General features: G+C 38.9%; 2 protein-coding genes across 6 annotated transcripts in view; one reads left to right on the forward strand and one right to left on the reverse strand.

The window, feature by feature from the left end:
* Positions 1–20335, reverse strand: part of LOC144962556 (1-acyl-sn-glycerol-3-phosphate acyltransferase epsilon-like) — a 34168-nt gene extending 13833 nt beyond the window's left edge. Inside the window, exons 1-6 of one of the 2 annotated variants that reach the window (XM_078895592.1) lie at positions 20240–20315; positions 17754–17903; positions 11928–12182; positions 11286–11370; positions 10627–10742; positions 9461–9550 (exon numbers count right to left, since the gene is read on the reverse strand). In XM_078895592.1, coding sequence (XP_078751718.1) covers positions 9461–9550; positions 10627–10742; positions 11286–11370; positions 11928–12143 — 507 coding nt within the window. In that variant the 5' untranslated portion in view covers positions 12144–12182; positions 17754–17903; positions 20240–20315. Of the gene's footprint in view, positions 1–9460; positions 9551–10626; positions 10743–11285; positions 11371–11927; positions 12183–17753; positions 17904–20239 lie in introns of both variants that reach the window. The other variant, XM_078895591.1, reaches the window with a different exon arrangement.
* Positions 20336–22015: 1680 nt separating this feature from the next.
* The window catches only part of LOC144962557 (CDK5 and ABL1 enzyme substrate 1-like), a 40603-nt gene continuing 36292 nt past the window's right edge, over positions 22016–26326 (forward strand). For 2 of the 4 annotated variants that reach the window (XM_078895595.1, XM_078895596.1), the window contains exons 1-2: positions 22016–22561; positions 23767–23798. In XM_078895595.1, the coding sequence (XP_078751721.1) occupies positions 22176–22561; positions 23767–23798 (418 nt within the window). In that variant the 5' untranslated portion in view covers positions 22016–22175. Of the gene's footprint in view, positions 22562–23766; positions 23889–26326 lie in introns of all 4 variants that reach the window. The other 2 variants (XM_078895593.1, XM_078895594.1) reach the window with 2 other exon arrangements.

Raw genomic sequence — 26326 nt, forward strand, 5'->3', positions numbered from 1 at the left:
TGCAGTTGTTTGAAAGGTCATCCCATAGATCCAGGAGGCAAGCAATTGTCAACTTCCATCCCTCTATGCATGGCAGTCTTCCACTCTTATTGAGAGGTTTAATGTTGTCAAACCACATCAGTTTGTCTCTCAGAAACGACACGTGCTCGGTTGAAGATGAGATTGCATGGGACATGGGAGTTTTGCCGTTGCGAGACGAACTGTTGAAGCAGTCAAAAAGCTTGTTGCATTCTTCTACAAACTGTGCAGTTGCCATCGCTTCTGGTGGGAGATCGCCGTAGTGGACCATGGTGGTTATCCCTGCAGCAACAGAGTGACTGAGGACTTGCACTGCAAGTTTAACGCTTAGATTTGCAAATGGTGGCATAGTAATGTGCCTTTTTGTTAACTTTGGGGCCATTCGTATTGGGAATCTTAAATCTTTCTCGAAGAACATCTGGATATGATTCCATGAAATAATTTTGCCGTCCATTGCAAATCCACTCTTTTTTAGATTATTTCTAATACTTTTCATCAAATGTGGGGGGTCAAACATAACAAATAACTTTTCATCATTGATGAGGAAATATGGCCTGTCCCTATTTACACCTAATTTTGTAACAACCGCTTGATTGTTGGTGCCTTGGTCCCAGATCAACACTTTGGGAATCAAACCTAAATCTCTAATCCTGATGATGATGTCTTTCAAAATTGTTTGAAGGACATGAGTTTTTGTTGGTCCATTAGACAGATAGTATGCGAGTGGTTGCTTCCATGTGAATGCAAGTCCCTTTACCATCACAACCAGAGCTTCGGTGGCGCATTGTTGAGTTCTTCCAATCGAACCAAAATCCTCAAGTCCTTCAAATTCATCATTCAGGGAATCATAGCTCAGGGATTTCCTCAGTGACATCTCATCTATTGCGACAGCGCAAATCTTTTCTAAATCGGACATCCCAGCAACTTTTATCTTAAAGATTTGGAGCATCTGATCGCACATACCTGGCCTTAAATTAATATTCCTCATTGCCCTAGTTAGAGTAGTTGATGAAGGAAGGCAGAGTTTCCTTTTTACCATGGAATATGCCTTTTGGCTTGTGTTGTAGAGTGCCAAAGCAAAAGCCTTTTCACTAGGTGTCCACCTTCTTCCATGCCTGTTTGCCTGTGTTGTTCTTATTTGCGTCATTACTAATTCAAGCACTTCTGGAGGAAGGTGATCTTTTAGCATTGACTGAATGCATTTCATATCAATTCGTGGCTCATCGACGGAGTTCCTCTGTCCAGTGGATGCGCAGACTGTGGTGGATGTCACTGTCTTAAGCTTTTTCTTAAGCCTGCAACTTTTAGTCCTCTCAGAAGATAACTTTCGTTTCAGTAAGCTGTTCTCTTGCTGAATAACATGACCATCCATTGGCTCACTTATTTCTTTCTCGACATCATTCACTTGAGTATCGATTTCTGCACGAGACGTAGTTGCTGGTGACAGTGTGAACGCAGTGCGATCTTTAGGTGGTGGCCGAGAGGGTGTTTGTTTAGGTGGAGGATTTGGAACACTAAATACCGATGGGACAGCATCTTTTTTCAATAATTTCCTCTTTCCTTTTGTTTCTTTGAAACAGCTTGGTTCAAAATGTATTTCGCAGATGACATTGCCCCTGTGCAGTTTTTCATAAGATTTCTTCTCTAAATCAGCTCTACGTGAATTGATCACCCACCGTCGGGACCTAGGTTAAAGAAAAACATGTCAAATGTCTGAGAAGCAATTAAGTAGGTCCTTAGCCGGAGCTTAGCCCGGTTTCTATAACGTGAAGCTGACTGGTAAATTATGTGTTAACCTCTGGACCGGCCACTAGTCAATTGCAGATTACTTTACTAGCTTGGCCGGTACCCATTAACACTTGAGTCGCGTGAAGCGCATGGATAAAACTGTGTTAATCAAACCCTGTACATCCAAGCCTGGGATCTACTGCTTTAACCACTCAATCTATGCATCCCAGTGTATAAGAAAGCAATTCTTTCTTTTCAAAATTCTTCCTCAGAGGAGTGCCTGCTCCACTCACTTTTCTGAATTAAAAATTCACCCCATACACCGGAGCATACTCAATGTCTCAATCGTTTCTATGTTATATGTTTGTGATGAGAATATTGGCTATTAAGCTTAACTGCTGGTCAAAATTATTTCGCGAAGGTGGTGAACGAATCGGCGATCTCAAGAAGTGGGTGAGAGAGGGATCTAGAAATGACTTTGGGTTTGAAACGGATATTTTGTGTTCGTGGATAGCTCACACGGTAGAGCCACGCTCTCACCTGCCAGGCGGAGTTGTCGTACCAATAAGGTCGCAGGTTCAAACCCCACCACCGCCGCGAAAAATTTTTTTATTCTCTATTGTCTTCTGGCACTTTTCTACTCACTTCATATCTTGTTGTTACCAACATAAGTGCCTGCTCCACTCACTTTTCTGAATTAAAAATTCACCCCATACACCGGAGCATACTCAATGTCTCAATCGTTTCTATGTTATATGTTTGTGATGAGAATATTGGCTATTAAGCTTAACTGCTGGTCAAAATTATTTCGCGAATGTGGTGAACGAATCGGCGATCTCAAGAAGTGGGTGAGAGAGGGATCTAGAAATGACTTTGGGTTTGAAACGAATATTTTGTGTTCGTGGATAGCTCACACGGTAGAGCCACGCTCTCACCTGCCAGGCGGAGTTGTCGTACCAATAAGGTCGCAGGTTCAAACCCCACCACCGCCGCGAAAAAATTTTTTATTCTCTATTGTCTTCTGGCACTTTTCTACTCACTTCATATCTTGTTGTTACCAACATAAGTGCCTGCTCCACTCACTTTTCTGAATTAAAAATTCACCCCATACACCGGAGCATACTCAATGTCTCAATCGTTTCTATGTTATATGTTTGTGATGAGAATATTGGCTATTAAGCTTAACTGCTGGTCAAAGTTATTTCACGAAGGTGGTGAACGAATCGGCGATCTCAAGAAGTGGGTGAGAGAGGGATCTAGAAATGACTTTGGGTTTGAAACGAATATTTTGTGTTCGTGGATAGCTCACACGGTAGAGCCACGCTCTCACCTGCCAGGCGGAGTTGTCGTACCAATAAGGTCGCAGGTTCAAACCCCACCACCGCCGCGAAAAATTTTTTTATTCTCTATTGTCTTCTGGCACTTTTCTACTCACTTCATATCTTGTTGTTACCAACATAAGTGCCTGCTCCACTCACTTTCCTGAATTAAAAATTCACCCCATACACCGGAGCATACTCAATGTCTCAATCGTTTCTATGTTATATGTTTGTGATGAGAATATTGGCTATTAAGCTTAACTGCTGGTCAAAATGATTTCGCGAAGGTGGTGAACGAATCGGCGATCTCAAGAAGTGGGTGAGGAGGGATCTAGAAATGACTTTGGGTTTGAAACAAATATTTTGTGTTCGTGGATAGCTCACACGGTAGAGCCACGCTCTCACCTGCCAGGCGGAGTTGTCGTACCAATAAGGTCGCAGGTTCAAACCCCACCACCGCCGCGAAAAAATTTTTTATTCTCTATTGTCTTCTGGCACTTTTCTACTCACTTCATATCTTGTTGTTACCAACATAAGTGCCTGCTCCACTCACTTTTCTGAATTAAAAATTCTCCTCAGAGGTTCATAACATCACCATTCAATTCTATTAATTCATAAATATCATCATCATCATCGTCGTCATCATCATCACCATCTTCATCATCATCATCATCATCATCATCATCATCATCATCTCCATCAATATTATCGGGATTATCATTGTTATCATCATCGTTCGTGTCCCCTCCTCTTTGCCTTCGCCATCACAATGACAATAATTTGTCATAGTCATCACCAACAGCAGTATAAATTGATATTGAGACCAATGGCCACAAATTAATTCTAACCGATATAAGGTAGACATCTAAGTAAAATCTCAACGTACCTTTCAGCATCCAGAGGGAACGAAAAGAAAGACAAATTAGGACATCGAATCTTTGAATTTGTACAATTTATAGCACTGCACCACTTTGAATTATATCTTTTAATGTTTTCTTGAAAACTTTGAGCAGTATCTTCAAACTCCATCTTTCATGCGTGTTGTGAAGAGAATACAAAAACGATAACAAAAGCACGCAGCAGAGTAAAGTGGTTAAAACCAATGCATTAATACAGACAATGTACGGAAACAGACTATGACAAATACGACGATACGGCGTGACATGTTTTAACGGATGCGCGACCCAATTACACGGAAATCAAGGAGTGCAGTCTCTGTGGTAACCTACCTACTCTGTGAAGTAACCTAATGACACTATAAACGCTCGTAAAATAACCTAGATCCCAGTGGAGGGAACTTCCTTTCGAGACAGCAATACCTGTCTCGGGTTCATCGTAGACACAATTAAATGGGGAGGGTTGGACACGCCAAAGGATTGAACCACCCAACTTCCTCCCAACGTCCTCCCACTCTGTACTCTTTCTTTTTCTTTTTCAATGGGGACGATCTACATTAATTTTCCACGTGCTCGAGTCATTGGTCACATTGCAGATGTGCTCAAAATGGCCTCGATAATAAAACGTTCACAGTTCTTGAAATATCCAACGTCACATTATGTTACTTTTCCAGTTTGACCGATGAGTATGTTTACAACTTTCATAGACAGAGCAGCGTGTTTACTTATATTAAGAAAAGATCAACCGTTAGACAGACCTAATCATGTGACTCAGTTGGACTAAAACTTGATTATGGATCGCTCTCATTTGGATTAAAATCTTAAATCTATGAGAGACCTAGATCAGAGTAGAAATCAGGTATACAGATCAAATTTGGTTTAATTTTAATTTCATATATACGAAAGCTAAATTAATTATGAAAGTATAATCGACAGAATGTGATGTAACAACATGAGACTCGTTTCATTTTTATAAACCTCTTGTAATATCTAACCTTCCACATATCTATATTCAGCCGCTTCATAAAATAATTTTTTCATGAAATACAATGAGATAAAATTAATTTCTGAAATTAGACAAATATACAAACACTCACACACAAACACACTCGCATGCACGCCACACACACACACACACACATACACACACACTTAATTTATTATTATTATTATCAACTTTTTCTGTCCTTTAAATGCTGCTAAAGATAGATATTTAAATAATATTACAAAGTTAAAATCTTTTATCCTCCCCCCCCCCCCTCTCTCTCTCTCTCTCTCTCTCTCTCTCTCTCTCTCTCTCTCTCTCTCTCTCTCTCTCTCTGCACCTACAGAAACCACGCACCCCATCCCCGTTCGTTAAATGCTCTCCCCTGTGACTGTGACAATGATTAACGATGTTTTAGTTCACGCTCATTATCAAGTCTTGTCAACCGCCCCCCCCCCCCCCCCCTTTCTTACCCAAGCTGTATAGTCTACGGTCTATACGATATCTTCTTTTCTTTCTTTTTTTTTTTTTTTAACCTATGGCGGGACGGAGAAAAACAAATTGAAAAAACATCAAATAGCAGCATTGAGTTTTTCAATAATAAATGGGTCACAGTATCCGTTATTCCCCTTCGCAAAAATTATTCGTACGTAAGTCTAAGCCGTCTGTAAATTTTAGAACTGCCAACTTCAACGAATAAAAAAAAAATATTCGGAAGTTTGCAATTAAAAAAATTCTGTGATGGTGGTGACCTTGTTACTTGTTATGGTGATGATGGCGATAATGACGCTCTGGGCCCGTTTTTATGAACGTGGACTAGCGCTTTGTCTTTGATTTTAGCCAAGGACTTGAAAAAATCGAATTATATGTGAGCTGACCAAATATTTCCCAGACTAAAATCACGTCACCTTCAGACTAAGTTTGATTAAATTTTAGTCATTTATTGCTGAGGCCGGACTTTAAGCTTAGTCTGAGACTAGTTACTAGGATACGTAATATCGTCGATAAACTATTTTTAGATAGAGAGAGCTTCGATTCGGAAGGAAAATACTTCGGTTACGAATGACAGAGGCAAAAGGTGTCCTGCTGGTATTGTCACTACTTTTTAAAAAATGTAAGATATGCTAGACATTCGAAAGTACAATTTTTTTGTGAGCAAAAAATAGGGAAAAAACCCGGAATCTAATCGGTTAGCAGGTTGCAAATGAACGGAAACTCGAAGTGGAAGAGTTCGCTTCAAAGAACAACCAAAAAAAAAAAACAAACAAACAAAAAACAAAACAAAAAAAACAAACGACTAGAAAGTATAGTGGAGACAAAAATTATTCTGTTGGCATGACACTGACTGAAATAATGTGATTCGTCAGAACACATTTTCCGTTGTTTTTTTTTGTTGTTTTTTTTTTAAGTTCAATTTGTTTGATTTTCACTGACACTTTCATTGGCCTAAATTTATAATTGACAGTCGACCATGGGCATCATTGTTGTCTGATCAGTCGACAGTCAATATCACGTGATTTCATTAATTACGGCAAAAGTAAGTTCAATTATGAAACGGAACGGAGGTGTTGCTAATTTCTTCTTTGGAAATCTTTTGCGTTGAAAATATCAAGGCTTGTGTCTTACTTGCCATTGTGTACTAGAGATCTTGATGTTACAAGCACAAAATAGCTGAATTAGGCACTGTCCTAACAACGCCCACTTCTCGGCAAGAGCCTCGCTAGTAAGAGACTAGAAAACGTTCATGAAATCCCACTTTTTAGTCACCTGTTCCGCCTCGGCTTAAGGCTAGCAAATCATTTACTAGACTAGTAAATAACTAAATCTAGACTGCTTACATAAAATTGGGCCCTGGTGGTGGTAGTCGATGTTGTGGTGATAGTAGTTAGTAGTGCTAGTGGTGGTGGTAGCAGTGATGATGCTGTTAATTTTGTTGTTTTTGTGATGGTCGTGATTGAAATGATGATGATGGTGATGGTGGTGGTGGTGGTGGTAGTTACAAAGCTGATGCATTGGTGATGTTGATAGTGATAATAAGAATAATGTGGTGGGGACGATAACGACCATAATTTACTTGTAGTGGTGGTGTCAATGATCAAGAAGCTGAAGTGATAACATTGAAGGCAATGGTGACGCTATAGTGTACGCCTGTGATATTGGTATTTAAAATGATTGTTTTCTGGAGTGGTGGTGGCTGACATGATAGTTATGCTTTTGCTAGTGGTGGCAATAGTTGATATGACCATGGTAATGGTAGGTATAATGCTGTGGTAGTGATGTGGATGGGGGTGCTGATACGTATGATATTGTGCAAATGATGGTGGTATCGATTCTGATGGTAATGAGGCTGTTGTAAAAGTGCTTGTGGTAGTGATTATTGTCTGTGATGGTGATGGTTTTTAAATTGATGTGGATCGACGTGCACTTATTTTCAGGTCTGATAACCCATTTCCTTATTGGCTCATTGTTGTAATGGAAATCTAAAAAAAAAGACGCAAAATACTGTCCATTATACAACAATGTTAAACTAGGCTGAAAAGTGGGTTCGGATGTCAGACCTGCGTATTTCTACACGTCGATGGGGATGATTTGTTAACCTACAACGCAGCACAAATCCCTTTCGAAATGGTATTCTGCCATCCCACTATAATACAATAAGTCGAATGCTTGGCAGGTCTGTATCACTGCGTACATAGACACAAGTTAGTATTAGTAATATCTATTGAGTTACCACATTGAGTGGTGATAAGCCAAATTACACATCTGGAATACAATATTTGCATACAAAGTTGTTTGAATACAGAATTATTGAGAAAAATCGTGTATTTTTTCTTGTAACAATTGTTTAAAATATATAAAGCTTATTATGTATATATTTCCGTGTTTTTATTTTTCAAATTTCAACTAAAGTTAGAAATATATTTTTGGCCAGTAATCTTAGCTTTATCAGACGTTAGAGACGTTTCTAATATTGGTGTTGTTATCTATAGACCCCTACCCAGATCAAAATAACAATCCCAACACCCCTGATAACATAACCCATTGTTCTGAGTTTAAGAACATAGGCAAATTATTGTTCTTAGGCCGAACTGGGCTTTTATGTTCTGTATCATCCTATTTCATCCAGTTTCAACCCGTAGACATTTCAAAGCCCAGCCCGTTGACATTCTAACTTCTCGTCAGGGCAAAAGTGTATACCAAATACTTAATAGTATTAGCTAACGAATGAAGTACTGAAAATATTGAGGACTTGGTATTAGTGTCCTTTATTAATCTTTAATATATTTGACATCATAAATATAGATTAGATTACATGCAACGTTGTGCTTTCGGCTTTGGAATTAATTTGCGTGTTGTAAAGCTGCTAAATTCCATACCGTCTATACCATTACCTCGTTCACTGCCACTAACTCATTGAATTCTCCATGAATTAAATCTACAATTCTGTTATACAGCTCGTCTACTCAAGACGGTACAACTTATAAAAAATTTTCTGAAGTTAAAGGACATGTATCGACATTGTTTAAATAAATGAAAAATGTTGGCTAAATTCAAGCCAATATTGATAGCCCTCACTGAATTATCAAGATTATAATATTTTTAAAAAACTGCTTCTTAAGAGATACGTTGATGTTATTGGGCTGCTTATATTACTATGACTAATATAATATTTTTGATAATTTTAATACTAGTCATTTAAAACAAATAGTTATTGAGTGTTAAACCACTATCATAGATAGAAAACATGTAATAAAGGCAACTCCCCCCCCCCCCCCCACACACACACAAAAAAAAATAATTTTTTTTAAAGAAGAAGAAGAAAAAAAAATTACCTCCCACCACCAAAAATAAAAAGAAAAGAATACCTCACGAATCTTCCTCTGTGCCCAACCAACCCAAACTTTCGAGCAGGCATTTGAATAGGATACTTGCCAAAAGGAGAACACGATAATAGTTCCTAATAAGGAAACGATCACCATTCTGGAAAAAAATCCCAGAAGAAAACCAAAAAAAAAACAAAAACAACCCCCCCCCCCCCAAAAAAAAAAAACAGAAAACAAAAAAAACACCCCCCCCCCCCCCCACACACACACACAACTAACACATACACGCACACACACACCTACACACATACACTCAACTGATTATTTGACTCACTAACAAAAAATTTAAGACGATACGGATATATCATGTAATTACGTAGAATCGAATCTATCTCAGTACAAACAGAAACGGAATAGTGCCCAGCTGTAGTGTGAAGTACGAATAGTGCAAGCAACACTATTTGTCCTTACGGACGGCAATGGCGGTTGATGCTATTCGACCTTAAGGACGAATAGGGCTACCCTTTAATTTTTCTTTTGAAAAAATGTTCAATTAAACGGGTACTAAATTTTTAACATTGTCACATTCAGTTTGATTATATCAAGTGGATCTTTAAAAGAAATTCAATGTATAATAATAAACCTTGAAAAAAACTACAACAGAGAAGAAAGAATTAAAAATGTACTCACAGGTTTTTTGTTTTTTGCACTCTTTCCAAGCTCACTATGAGCCTTGTCTCTGTTAAACTTTTTCGCTCGTTTGACAAATATAGAGCCATGCTGGGAAAAAAATTGAAAGTTCAGGATTTTTAAAAAATGCATTGTATAATGATATAAAACTAAAGGCTATAAATATTACAGACACAAGTTGTTATCTATTGTCAGTCAATGTAGACACTGAAAATAACAACAGCACCAATAATAATAATAATAATAATAATAATAATAATAATACTAACAATAATAATAATAATAATAATAATAATAATAATAATAATAATAATAATAATAATAATAATAATAATAATAATAATAATAATAATAATAATAATAATAATAATTTACAATGTTCTTTTCCTTTTATAAATTACAATGGAGATAATTTCTGTTAAAAGGAAATAAGATCCATTGAAACGAGGCAATAGATTCTACTTTTGTGGTCTTTTCAGGGTGCCTTATTATCTTGTAAAGGTCCCATAAATCACTTGGTAGAGAATTAATCTCATGAGCAATAGAACACACACTTGTCTTATGTGCAGTCAAGTTTGTTGGGGTTTTTTTTTCTGATCTCTCTGTCCACACAGCAGTGATTGAGTTGCTTAAGTCTAGTACTATTAGATCCAGCATAGAGAACTTTGCGATGAATTAAGATTATATCAAAAGGCTAGAAAGTACTAATAAAGAAAACAAGATACATCTAGCTTTAAAGGATTTATGGCTCATGATGACAACATATTTTCTACGATGCTCTCAATTCTTAAATAGAAGAGAAAAATATATCTTTTAAAAAAAAATTTAATGTACAAATACAATATAAAAATATGCACCTCAATTACCGTATGTTCCACTGTTTCATCATGCTCACAGCACAGCACAAAGCTATATTTATTATCCAAGAAAGCCTAGCAGCCAAATTTAATTTTCGTTGTGCCTTATTTTACACTAGCTTTCTTACAATATCCAAAACTGCCAATAACAAATCCTCATCAAAACTCATTAATACATAGCTATAAGTAGTAAGAGTTGGGCAACTAATATAAACAAATATGATTCTACAAATCATTATAAATAATTCCTTTAAGGTAAATGTATGTTAAAAATAAAAAGAAGAGAAAACAAAACTCATGAGATCTTACCATGCCAAGATAAAATCCATACCAAGGCAGATAACGTAAACCATCTTTGAGAATATAGCGTGTTCTTCCTAAAGATCCACGCCTCATTGATAAGCTGCTTGCTAAAACCCAATCCACTGGGGGAAAAAAATAAACAGATAGAATCATTATGATACATCTTCTGCCATTCTCACTGAACACGTATCATAAACCTGGCCATTGAAAATTACAGGAAAGAAGGAAATCACTCATATTTTGTCACTCTATTTCCTTTCTTCAACGACACTATTCTGCCTAGGCAAATTTCATAAAAATGTAAGCGTCTTCACAAATCACTCAATAGAGCAGTAACTATATGAGCTGTCAGATTATGATACAAGACATAATTCATTTTCCCACAGATACATGAGATACATAGACACTAGACTGGATAATTTGGAGAGATATATGTTTGACAACTCAAATTCAACATGAAATTTTGAGGAAATCCAAAAGAGAAATTCTGCAGAGATATAAAGTTGACTTATATAAATCAGACAGTGATAGTTTATAAAAGCTCAACTTTATGAAAGAAATTAATGGCTCTTTAAGTTAGAAATCCAGAAAAATTTGTAATAGAAGTGATAACCTATTCTCTATTGATAACAATGTCTTTGTTTTTAGAGCCATATTCAACTCACCTGTCGACTGGTGGTTGGACATGTAGATGCAGTTTTCACCACCTTTAACACTCTCAATAGCATCAAGTTCGCCATAGAATATGACCTGAACGAAAAGTATAATTCAACAGTTTACCAATGCTCACACTAAGACAACCATTACCTCTCTTATATTAATTTAAAGTCAAAGAAAAAAAGAACAAGAAAAATTAACCACTTCCAGGGTACTCACATTTTTCAAACATCCATATTTATCTCTCATAGGCATGTAAATAAATGAAAATTGATGGCATTATTATTCTACCCCGTCCCATTCTATTTCAGTAAATAGGTAGATAGTTGGGTCAAATTGAGATCTGGCAAAAAGTACTCTAGGGCAGCTCAAGAGTCCTACCCAAAGGTAGTAAGCATTAGTTATTGTCCATTTTACTCTACATTTATTGAATCTTTTTTTCCTGTAGTCTTAGAGTGAAAAGGACAGAAGAAACAATTATTTGCATTCCTTTAGATTAAACACATAGAAAAGATTATTTTCTGCCAGGACTTGATCAAACTTGTGAAATAGAAAATAAAACAAAGGTCATGAGAGAAAAAAATGTTATGGTTCTTTGAATCAAACTTTGCATAAAAATTGCAGACTGATGCAGTAATGTATTCACTTACCTCTACACCTGAGAGGAGTTCAAAATAGAATAAAAGTTGTCGATGATAAGTAGAAAACAAGAAATCATCTCCCATGACATAGACCCAAGATGGAAATGGAGCAGACAGAAATCTCCACACTGACCACAGAGTGAAGTAGGCAGGTGCTACACCAAGCATAAATGTAGTCGGAACCATCCATTTTAGATTTTGAATCAATACTATGGCCGTCAACATTCTTTAATGTGATAGAATCGTCTTGTGCATAAAGTTAATCTGAAATTATGAAATAGAAGAAAAGATGTTATTATAACTATAACGATATCATAGCGGCCAACTTTTCCCCCCTCGTGGATCTTTACCTTGCAGTTGGTGAGGGGGCTTGAGGCACACGGGAGGGCAAAGGTGTAAATCCCGGTCGACCGTCACGAGACCATCCCGGGTATCGAGCCAACGAGCCACATGAGCTGCTCGCCCCGGTGTGTGACTAAATTTGATCCAAACCCGGTGCCCGAATAGCAGCCCTATCCCGGGCGCCACACTATTGTCCTTATGTCGAGTCCCAATCAGTCCCGTCAATGGCGAAGCGGTCTGCCGCCTAGCCAAATAATACCGCGTTCGTGCCGCCCGGATCGTCGGCACGTCCGAGAAAAAAGCAAACGTCCCATGCATCAATCGATTCGCGGCCTGCCGATCGGAAAATGCGACGGCGGGGATGGCGAACTGACGCGTATATTGTCCCTGAACGTCGAGAGCCAGAGTATGGCAAAAAATGAGCTTTTATCAAAGCTATTGGCCGTTCATTGCGTTGATATCCTCCTTTTACAGGAGACCCACCTTTATTCAGGCGCGCAATCTTCCCGATTCCAGATCTCAGGCTATACGGTGGTCCAACGCGAGGACACTTCGAGGCTCAAAGGAGGGGTTAGCGTTTACGCTAAAGAGCCATCGAAGGTAAGGGTCATTGAGAGCGTAACGGACGGCAATGGGGTGAACCGAATTTCCGTGGAAGTAGGTGGACTGTGTTTGCATAATATTTACAAACCACCTAAAGCGACTTGGACTACACCACCGGTACCGGTGGTCAGCCATCCTTCCATCTGTCTGGGAGACTTTAATAGCCACCATCACGAATGGGGCTACCGAGACTGCAACGAGGCAGGAAGACAACTCCGCTCATGGATGGACTGTAATGATCTACACCTAGTGTACGATCCTACAGCCAAGGGTACCTTCCGGGGTACCCGCCATAAGAAGGAGTATACTCCAGACCTCACCCTCGTAACGAAAGGCGCGAACGGTGAACTGTTGCAGGTGAAGCGGACAGTCCTCGGGGACTTTCCGCATAGCCAGCACAGGCCGGTTCTTGTCACAGCTGGGGTGACAATACCGAGGGTGCAGTCTCTCCCACTTTGCAGATGGAATTTCAGGAAGGCTGACTGGGAGGAATTCAGTTCCTATATCGAGCAGGTCTGCCCTGCCATTCCTCCCAAGTCCAAGAATATAACTAGATTTAGTAGGCTACTGGTTAAAAGCGCTCAACGCTCTATTCCACGGGGCAAACGGAAATTCTACACCCCTTGCTGGACAGCAGAGTCGGAAGAGCTGTACCGAGAGTACCAGCAGACCCAGTCCCAGGACACAGCCGATAGACTACTCCAGTCTCTGGCAGAGGGAAGGAAGCAACGGTGGCAGGAGACCGTGGAAAGTCTCGACTTTACACACTCCAGCCGCCACGCTTGGCGTTTGATAAAGAAATTGGACCCAGATCGGAATTTCGCGAAGGCTGCACCGGAATGCGAGGCAGACACAATTGCCAAGAATATTAAGAACCGTAGCAAGCGGGTCCCTAATCAGGCTTTTGAGCGCGGTGTCCGCAAGGCGTACCGTACGATTTTGGACTCGCTACCTGCGGAGGAGTCGGACTGGACGGCCCTGTTCAGTCCCCGAGAAGTGGGTGCAGCCATTAGCGAAGTGAAGAACAGCAAAGCAGCAGGGATAGATGGTGTATATCCCGATATGGTGACGCATCTGGGCCCCAGGGCACGGGCCTGGCTAGCAGAGGCAATGTCTGACATCCTTGCAAACGGAAAGCTTCCACAAGTGTGGAAGCATGCGAAGATAGTTGCCATCCTGAAGCCAGGGAAGCCGGCGAAGGAGGCAGACAGTTACAGACCCATATCGCTGCTGAGCTGTCTTTACAAATTGTTGGAGCGTGTTCTATTAAACCGATGGGGGCCGGTCCTAGACGCTGCCCTGCCACCCGAGCAGGCAGGCTTCAGGGAAGGGAGGTGCACCACGGAGCAGGTCATTGCCCTTACAGAGCATATTGAGCACGGGTTCGAGAGAAAATAGCAAACAGGTGCTGTGTTTATAGACCTATCAGCGGCGTACGATACGGTCTGGTGCGATGGGTTAATGCTCAAACTTGCAAAAATCATAAGGTGCAAAAAGACCTTGAAGCTGTTCTCTTCGATCTTAGGGGAAAGGCAATTCCACGTCGCGCTGGGAGACGCCACGAGCAAAGTTAGGAAATTGAAGAATGGGGTCCCTCAGGGGTCGGTACTTGCGCCAATGTTGTTTAACGTTTACATTGGCGACATGCCGAACACTTCCTCCCTGAGGCTGGGATACGCAGACGACTGGGCACTCGTTACTCAGAGTAAAGTGTGGACCCGTCTCGAGAGCGTACTCAGCGAGTACGTCACCAGACTCAAATCCTACTTCGACAAGTGGTACCTGAAGATGAACACTTCAAAAACCGTGGCCACTGCATTTCACCTATGCAGTGGCTGGCACACCCGTAAACTGAATGTCCTAGTCGGGGACCAGCCACTCCCATATGAGCCGCGTCCAAAATACCTAGGGGTGACGCTGGATCGCAATCTTACCTATCGGGTTCATCTCGAAGGGGTTGCCCGGAAGATAGAGAAGCGAAATAGTCTTCTGAGGAAGCTGGCGGGATCGACTTGGGGCGCTAGCCAAGCGCTCCTGAGAACATCCGCCCTGGCACTATGCTATTCCACCGCGGAGTATTGCGCTCCAGTGTGGGGTAGAAGCAGAAACGTTGAGAAGGTGGATGTAAAACTTCGCAAGTCGATGCACATAGTGTCGGGAACGCTAGCAACAACCCCTAGAGAATGGGGCCCGGTAATGGCAGCGATCCAGCCCCCCGATGTCCGGAGGGAGACCATTACGGGAAACTGGCTGAGTAAGATCAAAGAGAGAGGGAATGGGGATACCCCTCTCATGCGCATAATGAACGGTGCCCCCGTTTCGAGCCGAAATAAGTCCCGGCAACCCTTGTACGCAGAATCCCTGACTACGGACAGAGCTGCACATACGAGATGGAAGTCGGTTTGGACGAATTCAATCCCTCGTGGGGGCGGGGACCTACACTCCTCTAAGCTTGGTGAGAAGTTGCCAGGCTTTGATACCAGTAAGAGGAGACACTGGGTAGCTGCGAATCGGCTTCGGTCGAGGAGCTGCCTAACGGCCGGTGCGTTACATCAGTGGGGTCTAACTTCCTGTCCTTTATGTCCACGCTGTGGGCAAGAACCCGAAACGGCAGAGCATCTAGTCGAAAGGTGTGTTGTGACGATGCTACCGGGCGGGTTCGCGACGGTGCACGAATGCGGACCGGACTTCGCTGATTGGGTCGATCGTCATAACATAATAGTGTGAACCATAAGAAGCTGCTGCCAACTTTTCAAAGAGCTAAAATAGGACACCCTAACGCACATCACTGTCATGATTAAAAAAAACCCAGTATGCTTGGACCATTATAATATTATAATAATAATATAGATTTAGAGCTGTTCCAGTTCCCTGTTTTAATTTGATAGTAAAAAAAAAAAGCATAATCCTGGGACACGCAAGTGTCATTTCCATACATAATATGAAGTCCAATTTTTTTCTCTTTAGGACAGTCCCGAATTTATGTTGGCTGCTATGCTTTATTAATGATCATTTGTAATAAATACAGTTGACTCCGGATAAATTGATGTCAAGGGGACGGACCAAGAAAAAAAATGTAAGTGAAGTTCATGAAAATGACTTTGTATATTCATGACGTTGATAACTAGCCTCATAGGGATGAGAGGTGTAAAATAAAATAAGGTTAAGGGTACTGTCTGCAATAAAAGGTCAATGTCCAAAGCCTTGTAATAGGGATGTACTGCATACAAATGATGAACGCTAGTACTACACCATACACGTGGTGACACAGCATTAGTATTATCTACGTAAATAGGGATTTGTAGACAGTGCCTTTCCAGGGTACCTAAGCGCTTTATAATATTTATTTTCTTCTGGTGGACAACATACAGACAACACATAGGACAAGACATTCAGCCAGATAGGTGCTTTACAGCATTATTTTTCAAAGACAACACCGTTTTACAATAGGGGGAACCTCCTATTATAATGTAGGAATCGGATAGGACAAAGAAAAATCACTCGGAGTGCCTTTCCTAGGCATATTGTCTGAGTGCTGAGACCTGGACTGGAACCTTAATATGAACCATGCAAACTCATGGTAGTATGTGATGAGTCAAGCAATCAACCCAAGTAAAACAACAGTTAGAGGGCGAGTAAACAAGGCAAGTCAATTGAGAAAACTGAGGGTGGCCCTGAAAAGGGCCTAAATAAAAAAGGCATGATGTACCCCGCCTCTCACTTCTTTGTGAAGAAGTCCGAATTCTTCGGCTGGACTTTTAAGGTCTTGATGATGAGTCTCAAGAAGGGCTTCCAATTTGGAGATGGTGGTAGTGACCTCTCCATTGCACAGAATGAGAAGTGCAGACTGTCCTGAACAACAGAATATAGGTGACAGGAAGGTGATCCATGCCAAGATCATCATCAGCTTCCACATCTGGATTAGGCTTATCCATATTCTCCTGCAGCAAAAATCACTGGCTTCATCAATGGATACATACTGGGATGGTGCAATATTGTTTCCAGTGATGACCTCAGAACTGAATTAGCATCAAGTCAATCGTTTGTAGGTGTTCTTATCCATTGAGAAAAAATTGCCACACAGTAGCCTTTTTATTCAATGAGAGTCTTCTTTGACATCTTACAACCAAATTACAATCAATTCATTTCACACTTGCTCCACCCTCACTCTCTCCAACAGTCTCATCCTATGTCTCTTATACTGCTTTTTCGCCATGTCGCGTCCAATCAGCTTCATACAATCATCCCCTTCCAATTGGCTGCTGAAAAAGGACAATTTTGATTGTCAAGCAGTCGATCATCAGCAAAGTAAGTCTAGGCTCCACCCACTAAAAAAAAACATACCCATGATATGTTAGGCCTTGTAGCTCAATCTTTGGAGCTTTTGATGTTACACTACCATCTATATTGCTCTTTGATTTTATTGACTCTATGAATCCTTGATTTGGCTATGAATTTTTTTTTTTTTTTCACTTAAAATTGATATTTATATTGTAAAGTGCCCAGAGCTTGTGTTTTACACGAGAATGAGCGCTATATAAATGTGTATTATTATTATTATTATTATTATTTGATGTCAATCAACATACTTCTTTTCTCATGCCTGGACTTGACTATGAAGTGTTATATACCTTGGTACTCTGTGTTTTCTTTCAATATTACAGAAGAATCTCATCCCTTTGGACTCACATTGTGAAACGTGAAGACAAAGTTCTTTCAGAATGGTGTACTTGTGTTAAAGCAATAGGTTCAGTTTTCTTGGAGAAATCATGGGAGCTTGAACTGAGCAGCTATTAAAAATTGTACCTGATTAAAATTTTGCACAAATGACTAAGTATGCACACACACACACACACACACACACACACACACACACACACACACACTCACAAAATGAGGAGAGTCCCGGACGCTCAGTTGGTAGAGCACTCTCTTCACATGCCAATGGGGTGTAATCAATCCTAGGTGAGGTTGAGTTGTTTGTTCCTGAGTCCCCTGTCCACTCAGCAGTCATTGGATTGCTGGTTGGGTCTGTTAGATCTGAAAAGTACTTTGTGATAGATTAGCATCCTCTACAAAGGACTGCAAGCAATTGCTATTGTGTATATCACTATAGAAACCTGGATAAATTCTGGCACCATAGGCCTTATGGCTCTTAAGGACTACTTTACTTCACACAAACACACATAAACACAGAGAAAGCCGGGGGAGGGGTGTGTGCAAGTATGTATGTGCATGTAAGTGCGCATATGTGTATATTGCCAATGACTTCATTCTTGATAAATAAAGTTATAATTAAATTTAATCAGCAGACTTGTTGAGTAATTTAAAGCTATACTTTTGTGGGGACCTTTTGTAATATTATTATTAGTCCGATTGTCGTTGGAAATATCTTTCTATCTTAATGTCATAAAACTAGTGACAGAAGGCACCTAGCATAATACAGTGACATATATTTTTTAAGTGCTGCAACAAAAAAGGATGCCGAGCAGGCAACTTTATGAATTAACATGGTGTCGTGAACCGATTTCTACATCTGGTTCACGATAAGTAAGATATAGGAAAAAATGAAGAAAAAGTCTCCACCGAAGTGGGCATTCTCCATTTACGTAGAGTATAAATGGGCCATGCATCATATTTCTAATTCATGCATCTAGGCATCACGCGAATACTCCCGGGAGTTCGTCCGGTAATAAAAAACAAAGTCAACACTTGGACTTGACTAATTATCAATCAACAATTCACTCAACAAACATGGATTAATAACTTCCTACATGACCGCCAGCAAGCTGTTATTGTTAATGGATGTCGCTCGACTGAAGTACCTGTTAGATCGGGTGTCCCTCAGGGATCTGTCTTATGACCCTGTCTATTCTTGGCATACATTAATGACCTGCCACTTAATCTAACCACAACAGCCAGACTCTTTGCAGACGATACTGCAGACTACAGCACTGACAGTGACAAACTGCAAGCGGATCTGCGTCAACTAGAAATATGGGAAGAAAGCTGGGATATGAAGTTCCACCCAGCGAAGTGCGAATCAATATCCATAACAAGATCAAAAACACCCACGATAACTGAATACCACTTACATGGACATACATTGGAGCCAGTGAATGTTGCAAAATATCTTGGTGTTAGCATGAAAAAAGACCTAACATGAGATGAGCATATTAACAAGATCACAAGTAAGGCAAACAAAACACTGGGATTTTTAAGGCATAACCTAAAAATTAGCTCTTCGAAAATCAAGGAAAAGGCATACAAAACATTTGTAAGACCTGTTCTGGAATATGCTTCCACTGTTTGGGATCCCCACACCCAAAAATACGTCTCAAAAATAGAATCAGTGCAAAGAAGAGCTGCACGCTACGTCCTGAACAGACATCACAACATCTCAAGTGTATCAGACATGCTAGAAAAACTACAGTGGCCGAAATTAGAACACTGCAGAAAATCAGCAAGATTAACAATGCTATTTAAGATCAAGCACCACCTCGCTGAATGCCCAGTCATCAAGAAAAAACTAATACCAGCACCTTTGAGACAGAGAAGAGGTAACAACCAATACAGCCTCATAACACACAGAACACAATACCGTGGTTTTTCCTTCTTGCCGCGTACGGTCAGAGACTGGAACCAGCTTGACGCCTTGACGCTAAAGTGACCGAAGCCACTACAATTGATGCTTTTGTGGCAAGTTGCTATGCAAATACTTAGACCTTACACAAACCATCACTGACCAACGTTGACGACCCCTGAATGTCTCTGGAAATTGATTTTAGACTAACGATTATAGACAAGGAATACAGAGAGATTAGAAAGCAGTTTCATATTTGCCATAATAATCAACCAATTGATTGTGGGCAATAAGGAAGAAGAAGAAGATTATGAATATCGTAGTAGACTGACAAGGAGAAGGGAAGATCGTTTTTATACCCATAGTGACGTCACAAACTAACTAACGCTAACAGGAAGAAATAACACACAACAATGAACGAACACTCATAGAGACACCAAACAGGTTACCCAACATGAAAACAATTCACAACTCTCAATAACTTAGCCAAACTAAACAACAACAAACACATTGCAACACAACAATAAATACGTTCCCACAAAAATGGCCTTCTGGCTGGCACCCCTGGTAGAACAAAGCTTTGTGATGTGGAGCGCAATGTCAATGAAAATGCCCGTTTGTTTTGGAGGCTTTTTTTGCATGGGCATCGGCATTTGGATTTGATGAACCATCGTCTAATTTCATTTCCATTTTAGATCTATTTTTAAAAACAAGAAAACCGCAGCAAATAAGTCTAGATGCTGCACGATGACAAGTGATGATAGGTGTACTGAGTTAGTGAACAATTAATTACTTGTCTTTTGTTTGTTGCGATGTAATGTTGAGGTCAAAAGCAAAACGTTAAAAGTCAACCGGCGATGGTCGCCGGCATCAACAAACAGAGAAAGGTAGAAGAAAAAGGGTCAAAGGTCATAAAATGATTCCATTAATCTTTTTAGACATCTTCGCCCCTTGTCGATATTTTTTATTCTGTAAATGCAGAAATCATAGGTATTTTTTACACTATTATTAGAAACAATTTGGAAGTTTACAAAGTAATCATTCTTCTGTTCATTTATTAATGATCGCAGTATCTAAGTGGATTTTTTTCTGCATGGTGAAAATACTTCATGACTCTTAAGACCACAAGCTGAACATTCTATTAGACACCAAGATATGAAGTGAATAGAAAAGTGCCAGAAGACAATAGAGAATAAAAATTTTCGCGGCGGTGGTGGGGTTCGAACCTGCGACCTTATTGGTACGACAACTCCGCCTGGCAGGTGAGAGCGTGGCTCTACCGTGTGAGCTATCCACGAACACACAAAAATATTCGTTTCAAACCCAAAGTCATTACTAGATCCCTCTCTCACCCACTTCTTGAGACCGCCGATTCGTTCGTACACCACCATCGCGAATAATTTTGACCAGCAGTTAAGCTTAATAGCCAATATTCTCAACACAAACATATAACATAGAAACGATTGAGACATTGAGTATGCTCCGGTGTATGGGGTGAATTTTTAATTCAGAAAAGTGAGTGGAGCAGGCACTTATGTTGGTAACAACAAGATATGAAGTGAATAGAAAATAAAAATTTTTATTCTCTATTGTCTTCTGGCACTTTTCTATTCACTTCATATCTTGTTGTTACCAACATAAGTGCCTGCTCCACTCACTTTTCTGAATTAAAAATTCACCCCATACACCGGAGCATACTCAATGTCTCAATCGTTTCTATGTTATATGTTTGTGTTGAGAATATTGGCTATTAAGCTTAACTGCTGGTCAAAATTATTCGCGATGGTGGTGTACGAACGAATCGGCGGTCTCAAGAAGTGGGTGAGAGAGGGATCTAGTAATGACTTTGGGTTTGAAACGAATATTTTTGTGTGTTCGTGGATAGCTCACACGGTAGAGCCACGCTCTCACCTGCCAGGCGGAGTTGTCGTACCAATAAGGTCGCAGGTTCGAACCCCACCACCGCCGCGAAAAATTTTTATTCTCTATTGTCTTCTGGCACTTTTCTATTCACTTCATATCTTGTTGTTACCAACATAAGTGCCTGCTCCACTCACTTTTCTGAATTAAAAATTCACCCCATACACCGGAGCATACTCAATGTCTCAATCGTTTCTATGTTATATGTTTGTGTTGAGAATATTGGCTATTAAGCTTAACTGCTGGTCAAAATTATTCGCGATGGTGGTGTACGAACGAATCGGCGGTCTCAAGAAGTGGGTGAGAGAGGGATCTAGTAATGACTTTGGGTTTGAAACGAATATTTTTGTGTGTTCGTGGATAGCTCACACGGTAGAGCCACGCTCTCATTCTATTAGACACTGTGTTAGACAAAGATGCCAGATAGCCAGGTGCATGACCAAATTGACCAATATATGTCATAAAGAGTTTATATTCTTAATTTTCTTTTAAAATCGTTTAAAATTTTAGTTATCTTTAAATATAATATTTTTATTGTTGTCTAGTCAAGTTTTTTTGATTACCAAAACATGATGGATTTTAGAGGTTCTATATAGCTACTTTTAAATTCCAAATTGGCAACATCAAACTCAAGCCATCTGGCAGCCCTGCTGTACTGTTGTGGTTGTTTCTCTGTATCTTAGGGTTGAGACGTGAAAATGAATTGAACCCCAACCATTGGATTTATGATGGAATCTATACAATCTCTAATATTTTCACAATTCTAATTATTTGCTTGACCTGTCCTATCAACAACAATATCTATTTTGATGGCAACTACGGCTTCTAAAAAGCAACAGAGATACCGTTCTAGACGAAGATTAGCAGCTCTCAGTTTCTTGAGTAATATCTCATTGGATGGAACATACTCAATCCCAAAACAAGATCCATCAAATACAGGCGATGATGAGAAAGAAAACGATGTAGGATTGAAAAAGAGTGATTTGGATGAAAAGCTAAATCAAAATAATACCATAATCTATTCACATTGCGAGGAAACTGAACCGTCATCGATATGCGTGAAAGTGAAAGAGCGTCATCCTTCAAGTTCAAGAAAGGAGGATGAAGTATTGAAGAGAACTTCCACCAGCAGGTCGCCCAAATTGCAAAGGTTACACAATGACAATACTGGGACAGGATTAGGAAAGAGATGGAGGTATATATAATAATAATAATAATATGTCAATTTTTTGCTCCAATTTATGACGTGGAATGAACGTCAATCTCAGTCTCAGTGTACAGTCACAGTCGGTTAGGTTTGATAATTAGAATATATTTATTGCTAAAATTTTAACATAGCGCGTGAAAATGCCTAGCTTTGTGCAGGGGCTTTGTAAAGCGCTTTGAATTGAGCACATTTTAGTGGATATTGCGCGTAACACTAACACACTGCATAGTCACCTGGAACAACTACAAAAGATGTCTAACTTCTGGCTGTCATTATTCCCAGACACCTGTCTGGGGATAATGAAAATTCGTTATCACCAGACACCTGTCTGGGGATAACGAAAATTCGTTATTCCCAGACACATATTTGTAACTCCGCTCTTTTAAACAACTACCCACATTCCAGAATATGGAATGTTCCCAAATGCACATAGAAATAAGGAAAGTTAATAAAATATCTATAAAAACATAAAATTAACCAACATTAAATCAGTTGTTACTACATATACACAATATGCGTCGACTTCGAAGTGGGTGTCATGGCCATGGTTTAGACATCTGCCCTGGAAGTTTTACCAGAATCGATGTTGTGGGTTCAAATCCTGCTTCCACCACTTTTTTTTGTTTTTAAATTCGGTCTTCTTTTTACAGAACATTGCAAGGGATAAATGTCCCATCCATCCTCCCCCCACCTCTTTTTTTTTTTTAAACTCTCTCTCTCTCTCTCTCTCTCTCTCTCTCTCTCTCTCTCTCTCTTTCTCTCTCTCTCTCTCTCTCTCTCTCTCTATCTCTCTCTCTCTCTCTCTCTCTTGGTTCCTTTCTAGTTTCTAGCAAATTGTCATATTTGAACTCACTCTGATCTCAAAAAGTGTCTAAAAAGAATAAATAATTAAAAAGCAAACAAACAGAAATATTCTGTATTTCATAGCATTTTTCATTATGTATCTAAAGATATGATGACAGCTAAGTAAAAGCGATTTGAACACATTTTATTCATTTGCAGTTTATAAGAGCTCAAGTTTAAGTCTTTGTCCAGACACTCATAACCCCTGAGAAATGCCAAAGTATATTGGAATATGTAAAGCTTGAAGATAATCTGAATGATATTTGTGAAAGACAAGTTATTAAGTGCAAGACCTGGTTTGATATCTTTTATATCTCTGTGTGGTAATTTGCTTTCATTCTTTATTTCAGGGCATCTTCATACTCTGGTGGTGACAAACCTGGTAAGACAGTTCGAAGGCGTCTTGTATATTTACACTCCGATTCATTGGATCGAGTCTCTCAGGCTATCAGCAAACAGCTCTTTGGCGAGGGTATATTGCGTCACAAATTCAATCTCGTTGCTCACTCTGGCTGCGTTTATCTATTGTGATTATAAGCATTGTTTGCTGAGTATTACATAGATATTTATTAACCATTATAAACTTCAGCATGCTCATATCTCATGATAATAATCTGACGTTTGGTAAGCTTCGTTACTAGCTAGGTGATACAGTCAATGCTACATGGAGTCATGGAGTCAAATAAAATAGCCGAGAAATAAAGAGACACTTTTAGATTTTGTAAAAGTCAAGGATTAGAATGAAGTGAAAAGTTAAATTAAAGCTTTTAAATGGAGTTAAGTGATTTTGTAAGAACATTAGGAAAAAAAAGTATACTGTAACAAATTAATTTATATTTTTCAGTTATTCTGCTTCAACAAGTATTTGTTATTCTTTTGGATCTTTTTATAGGGAGTTTTTAGGGGTATCAAAATATAAAGCGGTCTCATTTAATTATAATTTTGTAGCTGGTAATTGTTTTTATCCATGATTTTTGTAGCTAGTGAAAAATAAAATTGTCATTGTGTGCTTAATAGTGGTGGTCAACCAAATGCCTTTTGGTTGGGAAGAAGAAAAAAGGCTGTTTAGGCAAAATTCCATACAAGGGTATTGGCTCATTTCTACGGATTTACAACATAGTCTTCTTCTTCTTCTTCTTCTTCTTCTTCTTCTTCTTCTTCTTCTTCTTCTTCTTCTTCTTCTTCTTCTTCTTCTTCTTCTTCTTCTTCTCCTCCTCCTTATTCTTATTCTTCAACTTCTCCTCCTCCTTATTCTTCTTCTTCTTCTTATTATTCTTCTTCTTATTCTTCTATAACCATTTTGACTGAAGTAAGACCAAGTTTTGCTGTTGGGAAAAGAATTAAAGGTTTTCTGAAGAGTCTCAATATTGTTTAAAGGTTTGTTTCTGTCTGAATGAAACCAAATTTATATGTGCACACTTACATCATCCATCGATGTGACTTGCTAATCCTGGTTGATTGATGGAAGGTGGAGTACCAGACAAGGCTACTTTTCATTATCCATTGTGATTTTAGTGTTCTCTTCTTTTAGAGGGTGTGTGCTGGACAAATAAGAAAAACAAAAAATTTATTTTTTTTGCTCGGCCGTTGTCACTGGGCATTTTAAGAATTCATCCTCTACATAGGGATTCATGGTAATATTTTACCTCTATAATGTATCTGTTCCGTTGAAAAAGCTAAAACGGCAGGCATTTAAGTGATCACTACTGTTTATCCCTTGAGTTGATATTGATGTTGTTTTGTACGATGTGGCTCACTTTTTGCATGTAGTAAAGTCCTTTGCAATACAAATAGTTTCATTTTTCTTATCTTAATTGCTTTTGTTTTTTTTTATTGTATTAATCTTTTTAATGGTTATGTTATATTCATCTGAGCTTGTCTTTTATAAATTATTATTATTATTAAAATGAAACATTGCAATCTCAACACCATCACTTACCACCAGTTTGTTTTTCTTTTTGGAAAGAAATATTTTGAATTTAGAAGAATTTAATTTTGCAGGAGAACAACAGTTTGTATAAAAGATTTCTATTGCACTGAAATTGAAGAGAAGAGTGAATTAGCAAAGATATATATATATATATATATATATATATATATATATATATATATATATATATATATATATATATATATATATATATAATATATATATATATATATATATATATATATATAGATATATATATATATATATATATATATATATATATATATATATAGATATATATATATATATATATATAAATATTGAATCGTGTTTGATACAAATATGGTACGAAAAGTGCTCGACATGTAGTAATGGAGCGAATTATTATTTAAAATATTTACCACAATGTTTGGGGCAGTCTACATCAATGTTTCAGGCTTAATTTGCCATCTTCAGGACTGAGTTGTTTTGTTGACTGTTGTTGTTTCTTGAAGTGGTTCCGGTTTGAAGTTAATTAAGAGGAATTTGCGCCGATGGGGACACTTTCCGTAGATCTCACTTTTCATGTTGAGTGTGGCTTCATGAGGTTGTTTGATTATAGTATATTTTTCTTCCAGGCATAAGCTACATTGTTTTGATGTTGGTGTGTATCCTGTTGCTTTAGATGAAATTTTCCATGAAATGTTGTGGTCTATTTTGTTGTCTTTTAATTTCCAAATATGTTCGCTGAGTTTTGTGGATGTTTTTTTGTTAGTGTTTCTAAATGTAGAGGTGTGGAGGTTGTATCTTGTTTTGAAATTATTTTCTGTTAGTCCTACATATTTTTCTTGCTTGTTTGTTTTAGTTTCTGTGACTGTGGCTTGGTAAATTAAACTTGATTCTAAGCATTGTTTGTTTAGCGGGCAATGTTCTTTATTTCTGCAGTTGCATTTTCTAGTGGGTGGGTTTTGCTCTTGTCGGTGGTTTATTAATATTTTTTT

This window comes from Berghia stephanieae, chromosome 1 (genome assembly GCF_034508935.2).
Source record: "Berghia stephanieae isolate SIO BIC M18660-M18661 chromosome 1, UCSD_Bste_1.3, whole genome shotgun sequence".
Taxonomy (NCBI): Eukaryota; Metazoa; Mollusca; class Gastropoda; order Nudibranchia; family Aeolidiidae; genus Berghia; species Berghia stephanieae.